Source organism: Zalophus californianus, chromosome 3 (genome assembly GCF_009762305.2).
Source record: "Zalophus californianus isolate mZalCal1 chromosome 3, mZalCal1.pri.v2, whole genome shotgun sequence".
NCBI lineage: Eukaryota > Metazoa > Chordata > Mammalia > Carnivora > Otariidae > Zalophus > Zalophus californianus.
The window spans coordinates 132,105,769-132,122,167 of record NC_045597.1 but is presented as its reverse complement, the minus strand read 5'-3'; the positions used below and the strand labels follow the sequence as shown (position 1 = coordinate 132,122,167).

The following is a 16,399-nucleotide window of genomic DNA, read 5'->3' as shown; positions in this document are numbered from 1 at the left end:
TATTTGACACAGAGTGAGACAGCGAGAGAGGGAACACAAGCAGGGGGAGTGGGAAAGGGAGAAGCAGGCTTCCCGCCGAGCAGGGAGCCCGACGCGGAGCTCGATCCCAGGACCCTGGGATCATGACCTGAGCCAAAGGCAGTCGCTTAACCAACTGAGCCACCCAGGTGCCCGTCTCTTTTTTCTGTCTTTGCTTCTTACCCCTTTTTTCGGTCACACGCAGCTAGGCGGTGCCTCTGGGCTTAGCCTCCCCGCCTCCGGCTGTGACCCCATCACCTTCACGGCTGCCGATGGAGCTCCTTCCTTTCGCGCGCCCTCCACCCAAGTGCCTCTCCGTCGGCCTTCTACCACTTTGCCACTCAGAGTCTGGTTTTTGGACCTAAAGGGTTGGCATCATTTGGAAGCCTGATAGAAATGCAGAATCTCAGGCCCCACCCCAGACTGACTGGGTCAGAATCTGCATTTTCATACCACCTCCACGTGATCAGTGTACACAGTCAAGTTTGAGAAGCATTGCTCCAAATCACGCATCTGTGGACTGTGTCCTAGTTAAGGGAATAGAGTATTAGAACCCATTCATTCTGTAGGGAGAATTGGATAAATCTTATTATTATTTTTTTTAATCATACCCATTTATTCATCTTTGGGCAATACTTTTGTCCCTTTTAGGGATAGGAAGAAATGAATATGTTTGGGAATAATCGGCTTTGCCTATCCTGTGAGTGAAGTTAAGGTTTTGGGAAAAGCTTGGATAATTTAGCTGATGGGAGGATTCAAATGGCAGCTGTCATCATTGTTTTGAAAAGAAATGGAGAACGTAGTTCTGTGGAAAGGACATTTGATTCACAAAATATTTCTATTTTCAAAATATAAAATTTAAAAATAATATGCAATTGTCTTAATCAGTTCAGGCTGCTATTAGAAAAATTCCATAGATTTGATGGCTTTTAAACAACAGAAATGTATTTCCTCACAGTTCTGGAGGCTGGAAGCCCAAGATCAGGGTGCTGGCATGGTCAGGCGGGGGGCCTTCTTCCAGGTATAGACTTCTCCCTGCTTCTTCATGCGGCAGAAGGGGCAAGCTCGCTCTTTGGGGTCTCTTTTATAATGGCACAAATATCATTCATGAGGGCTCCATCCACAAGACTCAGTCACCTCTCAAAGGCCGCCCCATTTCCTAATACCATCAGCTTACAGATTTTACAGGGGCACAAACAGACCATAGTGGAAATATAAATATATACATGTAAAAATTTGCATCTCTCTAGAAGGCAGCTAAACAAAAGTCTTCTGTATAAACCAAAATAAGGGTTGAATAGGCAGGTAGAACAATTCATTCTTTCTTCTTTAAGTGCATTTCTACACTATTTGTGGAAATACTATTTATCATGGGGGTTCGGTGATAGCACAGGTCATACGCTGAGGCAGAGTGGCTGGGGTTTCTCCCTAAGGCAGTTTCCATCATGTCGTTGAGCATTAGAGGCTCTACTACATGGAAAGCTTTTGCAGGAAGTTGAATGGTGTAGGATTTGGGGAATGGACCCCCCTTGCTGGGGGGCTCAGCAAGGCTTCCCGGAAGGAGAATGTTAGAAGGACGGCGAGGCTGCCCGGAAGGAGAACGGAAGAAGGACGGCGAGGCTGCCCGGAAGGAGAACGGAAGAAGGACGGCGAGGCTGCGCGGAAGGAGAACGGAAGAAGGACGGCGAGGCTGCCCGGAAGGAGAACGGAAGAAGGACGGCGAGGCTGCGCGGAAGGAGAACGGAAGAAGGACGGCGAGGCTGCGCGGAAGGAGAACGGAAGAAGGACGGCGAGGCTGCCCGGAAGGAGAACGGAAGAAGGACGGCGAGGCTGCCCGGAAGGAGAACGGAAGAAGGACGGCGAGGCTGCCCGGAAGGAGAACGGAAGAAGGACGGCGAGGCTGCGTGGAAGGAGAATGTAGGTTAAGGGTGGTCAGGCCTCTGCAAGTCCGCTCTGAGGTTTCCCACCTCTTCTTCCAGCTGCCCTTATGTTGCCTCTTGGGGTGTATTAGTAGGGGCAGTAGCTATGTCCCCCACCTCCTTTTAAAAAAGATTTTATTTGAGAGAGAGAGAGAGTGCAAGCACGAGCAGGGGGAGGGGCACAGGGAGAGGCAGACTCCCCACTGAGGAGGGACCCTGACCCGGGGCTCGATCCTAGGATCCTGGGATCATGACCTGAGCCGAAGGCAGCCGCTTAACCGACTGAGCCACCCAGGTGCTCCTGTGTTCCCCACCTCTTTCCCTTTAAGTCCTTAGGACCTTTAAAATGTCCAGCTGGTATCTCTTAGACCCCAAATTTTGAAGTATTAGAATTTGGTAAGTTAAATCCACAGGTTATTTAAAAGTTTCTCCCTGGGGCGCCTGGGTGGCTCAGTCGTTAAGCGTCTGCCTTCAGCTCAGGTCATGATCCCAGATTATGGGATCGAGCCCCGCATGGGGCTCCCTGCTCAGCGGGAAGCCTGCTTCTCCCTCTCCTACTCCCCGTGCTTGTGTTCCCTCTCTTGCTGTCTCTCTCTCTCTCTGTCAAAAAAATTAATAAAATCTTTAAAAAAAAAAGTTTCTCCCTAGGTTAATTAAAAGTTTTCCCTGTCTCCCTCCCTCTATCCATCTCCCCCATCTCTCACCCCAGGCACCAGTTCTCCCACACATGCACACGTGCACCCCCCCCCCCCCCCAACAGTTTGCTCATTGCAGTGTTGGAGAACCTGATACTCTGGGTAGGAAGTGATACCAGTCATCTACACGGAAAGCTTGAGAAAATGTGTTTTTCCAGACTCTGGCCCAATTTTGCTTTCCGTGCAGAAGAATTTCCTTTCATGTAGGCATTGGTTATTCATTGGTTATTTATTGTTCATTTTGATTAATGATTTAAAAGTTTGGAGTTCGAAAGCTAGACAAACATTCATTTGCATTGGACGTAAAATGGTGAGAATGTAGAGAGCACCCATACTTTGAAGAAACATTGTTCTCCTTTCTGTGAGCAAGGGGGCATCTGTGTAGAGAGGCCCCTACCTAATTCTGCAGGCCTCCCAAGTGGGCCATCCGTCCCCACAGTGAGCAGCTGCTAGTGACTTGAGATAGGACTGGTCCGGGCAGTGTTCCATTTCTCCTTCAGAGGCGTCTTGTGGTATCAAAACCTAACACTTGAAACAGATGGAAACTGGACCTCGGGTTTCAGATCTTGTTCAAAGGACAGGAGTAGCAGACTTGAAAAGTGTCAGATTTAGAAGACCTGTAATTAGTTAAATGGTTGAGGGGAAGGATGAAGGGAAAGTATTGCTATATAATGAAGATGGAAAAAATAGTGATTTTCTTCTATATTTATCCTTGTTAAAAGGCACTTGTAACACATACACAAACCTTAATATATATGTTTACATACGTCATGGTATTTTGGCCAAGTCATCTGACATACAGGGTCTTGGCAATTTGAGAATCAAGTGGGACTGGATATGCAAATTTGCAGCTCCAATTGGAATATTCTGGCCAGGAAATTAGCAGTTAATTCAAAGTTAACTAGATGCTCATAATTATTGAAAATATTTGTAAGATGCATAAATACACTTTTCTTTCATCATAAATACATAATAGCATGAATAAGGTTTCTTTGGTGACTTAATGTTATTTTTTGTGGCTTTTGGACAGCACCTTGAAAGCCAGTTACGCTGGTCTGGTGCCTTTGATTGAGGGTTAGCATTTGACTGAAGCTTTATAGGAGAAATCTGGCAATAACTTAAAATGACACATCAAAACCAAGGGGAACTTGAGTATTGCAGGAAAATGTGGTTTATTGAAGTAAGCTATTGTTTGATTTCAGAACTTTATTGTTTTATGTCTCTGTATGAAAGTTATTTCTCTTCAGTAGTAGTGTTTCCTGCACTGTGACACACAAAGCATTATTTAACTGCATTGTTAATATGGATTCAACTATGACAGTTTATCTACTGCGGGACTTCTCAGAGCCTTTGACAGTACTGATATTCCCTGTGACCCTGTTAGAGGGAGATGTAGGACGTGATGTTTCCCAGGCTTATCACTTTGCCTGTCTCTCTCCCTTTTTTTTTTCTTGATGAACTATCTACCATGACATAGACTTTGGGAAATTACGCTCTTGTGTTTTCATATGTATTTGCTCATTTATAACATCACAGCAGTCCTAAGAGACAAACAGTTTTGGACGAGGGAGGAGCTAAGGCCCACCGGAGTTGAGGCTGGCCGTGGGACCCCGTCCTCTGAGGACTCATTCAGTCTTTTCTCTCTCCGTCCAGGCCTTCGGTGCAGGTAGGAGGCCCTCAGTCCTGTGTGGCAGGGCTCTCTGCTGCAGAGTAGGGGGTGATCCGGGTGATAGGCCCATCTGAAGTTTCTCTGTCCTGTCATTCAGGTCCACAGGGCTCTCTGGTCTCGGGAGAGGCCTTTCTCAAGTCCAGCACGTTGACGATGAGGGTGAATTAGTTAGTTCTCATGTAGTTTCATTGAACTCAAGGTTTAGGCAGCCCCCCCAGGTAGGCTTTTAAGTAGAAAAGGTGCCCGGGTACTCAGTTGTGGTTTCCCTTCCATTTTGTTTCCTGATTTTTTGCCCCAGGGTACTATGTCATGTTTTGTTTTGTTTTTTATAGAAGGAAATTCAAGCCATGAGTCAGTGCAGCCATCCCAATGTAGTGACCTATTACACCTCTTTTGTGGTAAAAGATGAACTTTGGCTGGTCATGAAATTACTAAGTGGAGGTAAGTAGGTTTTGTTACTTGCTTGTTGTTGTTGTTGTTGTTATTTTTTCCTTTTGTGTGAGCCAGCATATTGACTTAAGACTTTAAATTTGGTCCCCTCCCTTTTGTATTTAAAAGTTTTGCTTGTTTATTATTTACCTAGACAATGAAGCCCAGATTTCACTGCCTCGACTGTCTGTGCCTTCTCGGTGGAGGGGAGGCTCCCTAAGTATCTTCTGTGCTCACTCTGTCCTCCTACACCTCACCTGCGTGGCTCCTCAGCCCGAGAGGTCTGTCCTTCCTTCTCCAGGTGCTCAAGTCCGAACACCGCACATGCTCTCTGCAGCCTCCCCCACGCTCATCGGAAAAGTTAACCAGTCCTTCCTCTTTAAACCCTTTGTTTTTAATATTATTCAAGTCCTTACTACATTGCAGTATAACAAATTCTTCCAGTGCTGTTTGTTCAGAGTTCTGTGATGATGGACATGTTCTAGAGCTGTGCGCTCCAGTTTCTACTAGGCACATGTGGCCCTTGAATACTTGACTTGTGGCCTGTGTTCCTGAGGCACTGAATTTCTATTCAATTTTCATCAGCTTCTATTTAAATAACTGCAGATGGCCCGGCCGCGGCTGCGGTGTCAGACGGGGCAGATGTAGATTAGATTCCGACTTGCTGAGGAGTGCACGGTCTCCTGTCCTTCTCATTTACTGAACCTGGCACCCAGTGGGAGCTCAATAAATATTGCTTCAGTTGAATGGAGAAGAGCTTTCTGCATGCTAACTTACTGACTTGGGTTGATCCGAAGTGGCACTATTTTCATTCGATGTTTGCATTTGAAAAGGCAGAGGAACTTTCCCTCTGGCCTCAGGTCACGAAATTTACAAAAGCCACTGACAGTTTACCTTACAAGGCACTTTCACATTCCCATATTTTTCCTTTTAATCTTTTACCATCACTATTTGATAGAGAATGGTAATGAGAACCATTAACTTTATGGAACACTTATTCTCTAGCTAGATCCTATTCAAGGCAATTTACTTGAATCTGGACAGCATCTTTGAATGGCAGGTGTCACCGTCCCTGCTTTTCAGAAAGTTCCCCGAAGCTCTCAGGAGAGTTAGGCAGCTCGCCCAAGGTCACCTACACAGTAGTTGTTAGTGCTGGAAAGAAGTGGCGCTGGGACCTGTTGACTTAAAAGCTACGAGATGCCGCAAGAATTATCACCTTCATTTTACAGACAGGGAAATGGAAGTTTAGAAAGCCCAAGTGATTTTCTTTGTAACACCCAGCATCTCTCACTCCTTCTGTATCTTTCCCAGATGAAGTATGAAGTATGGTTTAGGAGCAGAGGAGAACATTTTGAGGTGCCTGGATGAAGCCCAAACTGGCACCGCAGATTTTATATTGTAGAGCCCATTTTAATCTGCAGACCTAGTTCCAGTGAAGGCTGACTCGTGGGGGCGGTGAGGGGGGCAATCTTAATTTCTTTCCTTTTTTTTTTTTTTTTTTTTTTTTAAGAAACTCTTGGATCCAGCAGAGGCCTAGAACCGAGAGGACAAATATGCCGTAATTGCCTTGGGTCTGCTTGTGCAGGTCTCAGTGGGGAGCCTGGGAGAGCGGAGTCCGGTTCTGTTCCCAGTCTTGTCAATCCTATTAGTCATTGTTTCCATGAGGGCCTACTTTGGTTTTTAATTAAACATGAAAAGAAAGAAATGAGAGAAAAAAGAAAAAGGCAGCTTGCTGGAGCCAGACTGCAGTGTTTAAGGGTTGGGACTGCCCCTGGGCTCTGGAAGACCTGTGCTTTGGCAGGAAGATGACCTTCACCGAGCCTCTTCTTGCTTGGTTCCCCCAGCTCTGAGGAGACTGAGAAATTCTGGTGACTTGGGACCCTGGGCAGCCCCAAATACTTGGCTCAGGCTGAGGATTTTACTTCCTGTCTTTATTTTGATCCCAGTTAACCTTTTATAAGCTGGAAAATATCCCCAATCCCCTTGCCTGAGGACTTGAAAGAAAATGTCATCGTCTTTTTATAAGAATCCAATTTAGTGAGTCTCCCCGGGCTTTAGGTAAGAAGAACAGGTTGTAAACGGGTTTCCGCAGGTCTGGGGGCCTGGGCAGATGTGAGTTCTTGCTCCTTTTTCTTTCAGCAGGCCAGGAATACATACATGCTGGGTAGGGTGTGTCCTCGTGAGATGAAAATGAAACATTTTTGGAAGTCTCGTTTTCTAGATTATTAACAAATTTAAGAATCAGTGAATAAATAGATGTTTCTCTGAGGGGGGAAATATGCATTTTTTTAAATAATATTTTATTCCATTAAATCTCTTAATCAGGGGCGGGCAGCTAGTCTGGTGTAGTAATACCTGGTGGGGAAACTCAATTGTCCCAGTTAATCATAGAGAGCCTGGAGCCAGATTCAGATCCTGAGGTAAGCCATTTGTTAACTCTTCAGAAATGTTGAACCCCCAGGTAATTATGGCTTTTAAAATGACCAGGAGGTTTGGAATATTAATTAATATGTGTTGAAACATGAACTCACAGTGCCAAGGATACGAATCTGTTTATGGTAACAAAGTACTGTGTATTTATTTCATTATGGAAGTCAGCACATTATGCATCAAGTGAACGAAAGTAAAGATTGCCGAGAGTCACAGAAAGGAAGCTTCTGGTTATATGCAGGGGTCCAGTGGCAACATACTTCTTTTTTCTTCCTTCCCACCTGTGTTATAGATGTCCAGGAAGATCTGCGCTTCTCTCTCTCATCAGTTCACAGCTGTCTGTTTCCCTGGCCTCTTCCTCCTTTGGTTTTTCACTTCAAACATTTTGAACCCTGTTTTGAGCCTGTAACCAGTTGTGTATGTGTAGGAGAAAGGCATTAGCCCTGAGGTGACCCTGAACAATCCTGTGGTCCCTGACCCGGAATTCTTCTCACGCCGGAAGTGCTCTCGCAGACTTGGATATAGGGTTTCTGGTCCTTTGCCGCCATGCAATTGTATGCCTTGGAGGGGGGGATTGTGTTAAATAAACCAACATATTTTGACATTTCCACTTTCCTAAATAGCAGAGCCCAACCTAGAAAGGTACTGAAGATGCTTACACAAAGTTTTCACTTCTTCTGTCTAGGTTCAATGTTGGATATCATAAAATACATTGTCAACCGAGGGGAACACAAAAATGGAGTTCTGGAAGAGGCAATAATAGCAACAATTCTTAAAGAGGTTTTGGAAGGCTTAGACTATCTGCACAGAAATGGTCAGATACACAGGTAGGATTTCTGCAAAGATATTTAAATTCAGCCATTTGTATCTTTAGCTCTGGCTTGTAAAGAATATTAAGGAAACACATGTTGCAGGTAGGCATCAACATTATTTCTGAGCTAGGCCGAATAGATGTGGAAAAAGTACTTAAGAAAGAAGCAAGTGAATACGTTCGGATGAAATATATTAGTATCCGCAGGATTGGCTTATCTGCTCTCACTGAAATAGAAGCAGAACATAAAAAGTACTGAGTGAACTCATTAAAAAAATCAGTTAACATGCTCTTCTTGAAGTAGGCTCAGTTGAGCAGGATAGCATCTCTGCCTTTCTAATGTAGGCAGAACTGGTCCAGACATTGTAATATGTTCATTACTTTTGGCATGGTGCTGTGAAGAAAGGGGGAACTAATTTCATCTTCTTTTGTGACATGAAATAGTCATTCTTTCAGTAGCCAAACAGCCTAAAATATGAGTGTTTGATGTTTCAAAAGGGTTCGTATTACTTGCGCCCTTAGGAATAGCTGCAAGCAGGGGCACCTGCGTGGCTCAGTTGTTTAAGTGGCTGTCTTCGGCTCAGTTCATGGTCCCAGGGTCCTGGGATCGAGCCCCACCTCTGGCTCCCTGCTCAGCGGAGAGCCTGCTTCTCCCTCTCCATTTACCTGTCACGATGCCTACTTGTGCTCTCTCTCTCTGTCAGATAAATAAATGAGATCTTAAAAAAAAAAAAAGGAATAGCTGCAAGTAAATAGCCATTTATTAGTAATACATTGTAATTCCCCTGCCTTGAGCTCTACGTGGCCTATATATTTAAGGATATTTGCCATGTGTTTCAGTAGTTAGAAAAAAAATGTTACCTTAGATATCAAACTTGTAAATTGTCATTTTTCTTTTGAAGTGTTAAGACTTCTATATGGTGAAGAAATATATTACAGAATGTTGTAATTAGTATTTATAGTCAGCATCTCCCCAGAGATCCAATCCATTGTTTAAGAAGCCTCCGGGATTAATTTGGAATTGCACCCCAGACACATTTGAGTGGAAGTAGAACAGCTTTTACATAGAATTATTAGCTTTAATTCTCGATAAAATGATAGTATGGTGAGTCAATGGGCAGCCTCTAATTCTGTAACATAAAGAATGTACTCACTACTGATTTAATTCAGTTTGGATAATGATTCCATTTAAAATATTTGTTACTAAAATCCTAACCATCTCCCAGGAGCAAGCTATATAAAATCACAACTTATCCCTATAACTTAAAAAATCTGTGATAAATTTTCATATTTATAAAATGTTAATTATGTTAAATAGCTACATTATGTGGTATGTTTTTAAATCTCTCTGAGTGAATTAATGCAATATAATATCTGTATTCTATAATTTATTTTCCATTTTTTTTTTTTTCTAACAGGGATTTGAAAGCTGGTAATATTCTTCTGGGTGAAGATGGTTCGGTACAAATAGCAGGTAAAGCTGATAAAAATAAAAATTCTTTTGACAGAAATGTTACAGTTTCAAGGAATATCATTATTATCATTTCAAGGGATATCATTCATTATCTTTCCAAATAAATAATGAGTGAATGAATAAATGAACAAATGAATGAATGCCTGTAATCTGTTTTGAGAATGTATCTGGGCTGCCCTGTTCTAGAATGTTTGGGTCTGAGGCAGAATATTTTTCCTATTATTACTTTTTAAGATTTATTTGAGAGAGAGAGTGAGTGGTGGGGAGGGGCAGAGGGAGAGGAAGAGAGAAACTCAAGCAGACTCCCCACTGAGCGTGAGATCGTGACCTGGGCTGAAACCAAGATTTGGATGCTTTACCAACTGAGCCACCGAGGCACCCCCCTTTTTTCCCTATTATTTTGATAAATTTTTGTTAGATCATCCAATAAACAGTGCTATTTCAGAACATAGCCTTTTGATAAAGACAATTTTACTTTCAATTTTATTTTTTCTACCTTTCAGGTTGAATAAAGGTGGTGTTTATATGACTGCAAGAAAAGCACTTTTGAGAGTTTTTCTGATGAGTTTGAAAGTTTAAAACACTGTACCCTTCTATTAATTTAAGCCCTTGGATTTCTGAAGAGGTGGCTGAAAGCATTGTTAACCCTTAAAGTCTCTGGGTTATTTTGGTCTTACACCCACCCATGTGCCTGTGCCTGCCTGCTGATGGCAGTTGGCCTGCAGGTGCAGTGGGTGTCTGTAGAGGGAATGCACCAGACAGGTGGCCTCTGTGTGCAGAACTTGTGATTTTGTTATTGTACCGAGAGTAACTGGAAAGGCCTGGGATAAAATGTAGCCGTGTCTATATTGACTCTTGTTTCACCCCATGTCCAGGAAGGCCTGCCTCCACCATCCTCTCAGCCATCTCTGCTTTTTGGATTTTTGCCTGGACGGTCCTTCCTTGTCCTGCACTGTCCTCGTCTCCGCAGGGCGCTCAGCCCTCTGGCTTCCAGGCACTGAATGTTACTAACAGCACGTCCTAGCAGCATCCTTGGCGTGCATCGCTCATGGGGCTCCTGTTGTGGAAGAGCACCAAAGCTCGCCCCAAATCTTTCATCAGCTTGGTCTGCTGCTTTTTGAGTTGGAGCGGAAGAGGCCTCTCTTCCAGTATTTAGGGTTTAGGGCCTTTGCATATCAAGTTCTTAGAGCAGAGTTGATTACACTCCTTGGTTCTAGTTTTGTTTCTGGACAAATGCGAGGATCTGGGGTATTGTTAGAAATGCGAGAGCTCAGCAGAAAACAAACACACCCCCAACACAAAGGATAAGCCTTGAGTCATCTCTTTGATTCATTGTTTGTTCCTCTCTAGGTGCCAGAGAACCTGTCAGGTGATGCCTGGTCTGTATGACAGGCATAGTGCTGACCTTGGGCTCTGTATTTAGTTGGGTACATTCAAGGGGACTTTTATTTATTTCCTTTTAAAGGAGAGAAAAGATGTTTTAAAAATATAGAAGGGAAACAATATATTTCAAATCAAATGTTTCTTCCCTGGAAAATTAATAGTGAAAGCGTTATCCTTTATTATTCCTCTCATTGAAGAGATACATTGAGTCAAATACAGTCATTGGCTTGAGACCACTGTGGAGGCACTCTGTGTATCAGTTAAACACAGAGGCCTGGTTTCAGACTCATGGAGCAGAGTGGGGCAGGTTGTTGCATCTCTAAGCCTCAGTTTCCCCATTTGTGAGATGGTGATGATTGATAATGCCTATCATTCGAGAAGACACAGGTATCCTGTGCGCCTGTTGAAACTTAAGATTCAGGGTCCTGTAAGTGCTGTGCATTTCTGGGAGTCGCAGAATGTTTTAGGTGGAGAGGAGAAGCCAACCTGCAATCAGGGGGTATTTCTTTGTAGGCATTTTTGTTAAGTTGTCTAAAGCTATTTCAGAAGAAAGGAGCTTATTAATCCTTAGGACTCCAGTGAATCGGTAAGAATTTTTAATTTTAAAGAAATAGACATATTCATACCTAACTTTGTATTTTTAATTTTGTATTGTCTGTTTTACAGACCCTTTACAGAGGGTTTTCCAAATTGTGTAAGCTTCATGTCCCATGAACCAACTGCTGATATGGTTGTTAAAATAAGTACATAAATGTGAGAAGTGCTTAGTACACCCAAAATGTGCAATAGGCAGGGATACACATTGTAAGCTTATTTGTTGGAGCACTGTCTGTGGTTGCAGTAGATTGGAAACAACGTAGGTGTCCCCGTTAAATATGGTAGATGGCCTGTCTGCGTTATGGGGGAGCCACCAGCTGTCAGGGAGAAGGAAAAGCCCACTGTTCATTGATGTGAAGGAAAAAATCTCCGGGCTCTGTGGTTAAATGAGTACAACAAGGTGAAATAGAATGTGTATGTCACCTTTTGTGAGAGAAATGGGGAGAAATAAGAATATCTCTATATATTTACACAAAGAAACATTAGAAGGATGAGGAGCGGGATGGTGTGGTGTGTACCCCTCTATAGCGTTTTGAACTTTGAACTGTGTAAAAGTATGACCTGGGGGAAAAATGACAGGAAATGACTTCATAAACTTCATAAACTGTCAATTAGTCGAAGTCATTTTTAAACAGTTTATTGTAAAAATTTTCATACGTAGCCTAAAGTAGAAAAGAGTAGGAGGAACCTCATGTACACCCACCACCTGGCATCAGTAATGATCATTGATTCATGCATCTTCCCCCTCTCTACTCTGGTGGCTCTTATTACTAACACTGAATTTTGTCCTTGAGCCATCTAAGTTAGTGCCTTATGTATACTTATCTTTTTTTTTTTTTTTAAAGATTTTGTTTACTCATTTGACACAGAGAGTGAGTGAGCACAAGCAGGGGGAGCGGCAGGCAGAGGGAGAGGGAGAAGCAGACTTCCCGCAGAGCAGGGAGCCCGACGTGGGGCTTGATCCCAGGACCCTGGGATCATGACCTGAGCCGAAGGCAGACGCTTAACCGACTGAGCCACCCAGGGGTCCTAACATATCTTGTTCTTATGCTAGAGAGCGGCCCTTACCCCGCAGGCTAGGGGCATTTAGAAAAAAAAAATACTTCAACAAAACAAGTGACAACTGGAAACGTCTGTGGACAGAAGCTTCAAACTCTCCCACCTCCGAGTACTCAAGTTCAGGGTGCAAGGTCTTGGATGAACTGGCATGGTGGGAATTCCCAGGTCACCACTCAAGCTCTGTGACCTTGGTCAGGCTACTCAACTTCTGTAAGACTCTGCTTCCTTAAAGAGGGATACAGGTATCTCCCCCTCATCTCTTGTTGTGGGACCAAATGCAGTTCTTCCCGTCCAGCGATGGTAAGTGGCTGGTGCACGGCGGGCAGACAATGGCCTCTGTGGTACTTGTGTTACTTGTCTTACTGCCGCCGCTGTGACTGCTTTCACTGCCACCCACAGGCTCACGCTGACCCTCCCCTGCACCGCCGGCAGGTCATATGTACCTCAAATTAGTCTTGCTAGGGGGTTCAGCTCTGAGGGGCTTGTGTGAGTTATAAAAAGCTAATGCTTATTAATGAACTTGGAAGTTAACTTGTCATTAATCTTGTTCTAAGCTGATAAGGAAATACGACTGATTTTCTCTCTGGTGATGAAACGATCACTGCTAAGAGGGTCAAAATAGCAGTGAACTGCCTTTGAAATGCGAAGGCAGGTCAACCCTTGCCTTATTTTGCCACTTGGTGCTTTGCCAGTCACTTCATCTATTATTCTTGTCAGATTAATGACCTGAGCTCTTTCTCTAGGCCTTCTGTAGCACATCGGCCTTTTCTTTTCCTCCGTTGGGATCCCCTGAAGTAAGATTTCCTGAATTTCTCTCCCCCTCTTGGGCCTTGGGTATTTTCTCCTCACCATGGGTGGTGGTTTGCTTGCACCATGGGGGCTGCTGGGTTCAGAAGGGCACGTGGGGAAAGCCACCACCCGGGTTGTGGTGAGGATTAGATGGGTCCATGTGTGAAGTGCTAAGTCTGGAAGGCTTTGTGTACCGCCATTCTGGGCCCTCGCTGTCATCCCTTCTGAGTGTGTGACTTCCTGCATGTGCCACACCATGGGCTGAAATGGCCGTTTCCCAGATGTATACGGGGGGTGGGTAATAGGCATTTATTTATTTTTATTTAGTTATTTTTTTTTTTTTGAGAGCGAGCCAACAAGTGCGAGCGGGGGTGGGGAGGGGCAGAGAGAGAGAAGAATCTTAAGCAGGCTCCACACCCAGCACAGAGCCCAATGTGGGGCTTGATGACCCTGAGATCCTGACCTGAGCTGAAATCAAGAGTTGGTCACTTAACCGACTGAGCCACCGAGGTGCCCTGGGTTAACAGGCATTTAAACTGTAGTTTCTGCATCTCTGGGGCTATGGCTTTCTAGAATTCATATTCAGTTTTTTCCATACTCTTTAACCTGAGCACAACATTGAATGCCTATGGTACTTATTATTATTATTTTGGTTTTAACTCTAAAATAAGGTTATTGCTTTGAGAAAACATTTGTAATGCTTCCTTGGAACAGACAGATGCTGATGCTGTCCCTGTTTTCTAGGAGTTTGACTCTGTTGGCCAGGCAGTTGGTAACTGCCTGAACAGGAATGGGGACAAAGAGTCTCTGGGTCTTTTGCTGCTATCTTTGTCCGGTGGGTGAAGTAGGGGGAGGTGGGTGGGAGGGTCGAAAGCTGCCTATTATATTTGGGTAGATAATAAATTGCTTTTGTTCAGGCTGTTTGTGCCCTTTCTCTTTACATCTTTATGTTCTTTAAGCCCTATTTTTTGAAATAAAATTTAAGCAGGGGATTTTTTATTAGAAAAGGGGAAATTAAGGAACACCTGGGTGGCTCAGATGGTTAAGCATCTGCCTTTAGCTCAGGTCATGATCTCAGGGTCCTGGATCGAGCCGCATGTCGGGCTCCCTGCTCAGCGGGGAGCCTGCTTCTCCCTCTCCCTCTGCCTGTGGTTCCGCCTGCTTGTGCTCTCTCTCTCTCTCTTTCTCTCTCTGTCAAATAAATAAATAAAATCTTAAAAAAGGGGGAAATTAGGATTCCTGGTTCAGACCATGAGAAACTCTCATCTTACACAGCCGACAAGTGTGGTGAATAAGGCAAATATGCTTGGTTCTGTTTCCAAAAGTACAACTTCCGTGGGAATTATATACATTTCTCTTGACTCAGGATATAAAATCAGTAACTAGTGTGTATTGAGTGCTTCCTATGTTTCAGGCTGGGGTCTGTGTGCTGAGCGCATTGTGATTCATTCACCGCAGCCCTGTAAATGTGCCCATTTTACAGACAAGAAACTAAGGTACAGAGAGGGGAAGTAAGTTGCCCAGGTCACAAGTAGGCTTCAGATTCCGGGATCTGGCTGCAGAGCTTGTGACCCCCATGTCTGTGGGATTTCTAGGAAGACAGCCCTAAATCTGTGCATAAATGATCTCAGTTTGGGATGGAAGACCAGTAGCAATCACTAGCTCTTCTACACCTCTGCATGGCAATTCCATTTTGAAGCCAGGGAACATATTCTGCACGTTTTCCCCTCTCTGCTCCTTCAATCTGAGACACAAGTCTGTAGAAGAAGCAGTCCTCTCGGGTGTCACTGGGTGTCAAATTAAGCACAGTAGTGACACCACACTCTTTTAGACTGGAAAACTTCAGGTTTGATGTAATCAATTAAAACTTGAGGACTGCCTACTCAGAGTTTAAAAGAAAATGCTTTACTTCTCATTGTATCTTCTGTGCTCGGAGGACCTGAATGTGTGACTTCCTGGTAATAAACTTGGACAGGATGCCTCGGTAAATATAAAGGTGTCTGCTACAATACGTGATAGAAGGAGTGGCCATTTGAAAGTCATGCTCTTCCCACGGCCTAGCATTTTATTTTCCAGTCTGATGTTCTGCCATACTGTCAGGAAGAGCTTAGATCTTTGTCTGGCAAGTGACTAAGTCTGTTTGTCTGGAATTAATGAGAGGCACTATTCTAAAAAGAAATTCATATAAAACAGGTCACTTTGGGATGGTTGCTGCAAATATATTTATCCTAGGATTCTTTAAAATAGTGACCACTCTTAATGTACTTTTAAAATGTTGATTTCAGAACATTTGCTTTCTGAAGAACTTTCTAGAAGCATACCACTGCATTATATTATTAGGTAGTTCTTTTGCTCATTTTCTTACTTTTGCCTTTTAACTGTGTGTGTGTGTGTGTGTGTGTGTGAAGGTGAATGTGAATTTCCATTCCTAGTTTTTCATAACAATTTGATACTGAGCTAAGTCAGCCTAATACTTTAGAAGTCTAGAAAGTTACCACTGCATCTATCTCAGTGTACCCGAGACCATCCTAATCAAGCTTATGTGTGCCTTGGGTCTTTCACTGTCTGAGGCACATTGGTATGACTTTGGGTAGTGTCTCTGTATTTTGGGAGAGAGATTATATCCTTAGTCAGCCTTTGAGAACATCTTGAACTTCAGTCTGCGTCTTAGACAGTTAGGACTAAAACTTCTGCCAGGAAAACACGCAACTAGATTTAACTTGCTTCCAGTACTCTGGTGTTACTCTCAAGGAGCCAGAGGAAGGTGCGTGTAGTGGTGAAGTTGTGCTTTGTTTTGTTTTGTTTTGTTTTTTTTTGGTGGTGAAGTTTTTATTCCCATAGTTGCTAGGTTCTTTTGTTTTCCTTTTGTGCTCTAGTTCTGGTGAAATGCATTTCGATGGGGGATGGAGGGATGGGGTGGAGGGAGTATATCTTTTGCTAGGAGGGGCTGCTGCTTCATGCAAGGTAATGTGGGCTCCCTGTTTGCAAGGGAGGCAGCAGGCTCTGATTCATATCGGAAAGTCCGAAGGCCCCTGAGGTGTCCGAATCAGGAAACGACGATGTCATTGTATTTGTGGGTGCCTTGGCCTAGAGCAGGGCTCTGACATCAAGACTGCTGTGGTTTCA

The 16,399-nt window shown here is 43.8% G+C and overlaps 1 protein-coding gene across 3 annotated transcripts in view; it reads left to right on the top strand.

Annotated features, from left to right (window-relative positions):
• The window catches only part of STK39 (serine/threonine kinase 39), a 296,995-nt gene that overhangs the window by 69,011 nt on the left and 211,585 nt on the right, over positions 1–16,399 (top strand). For all 3 annotated transcript variants that reach the window (XM_027591011.2, XM_027591010.2, XM_027591012.2), the window contains exons 3-5: positions 4,634–4,742; positions 7,846–7,987; positions 9,390–9,445. In XM_027591011.2, the coding sequence (XP_027446812.1) occupies positions 4,634–4,742; positions 7,846–7,987; positions 9,390–9,445 (307 nt within the window). The remainder of the gene's footprint in view (positions 1–4,633; positions 4,743–7,845; positions 7,988–9,389; positions 9,446–16,399) is intronic.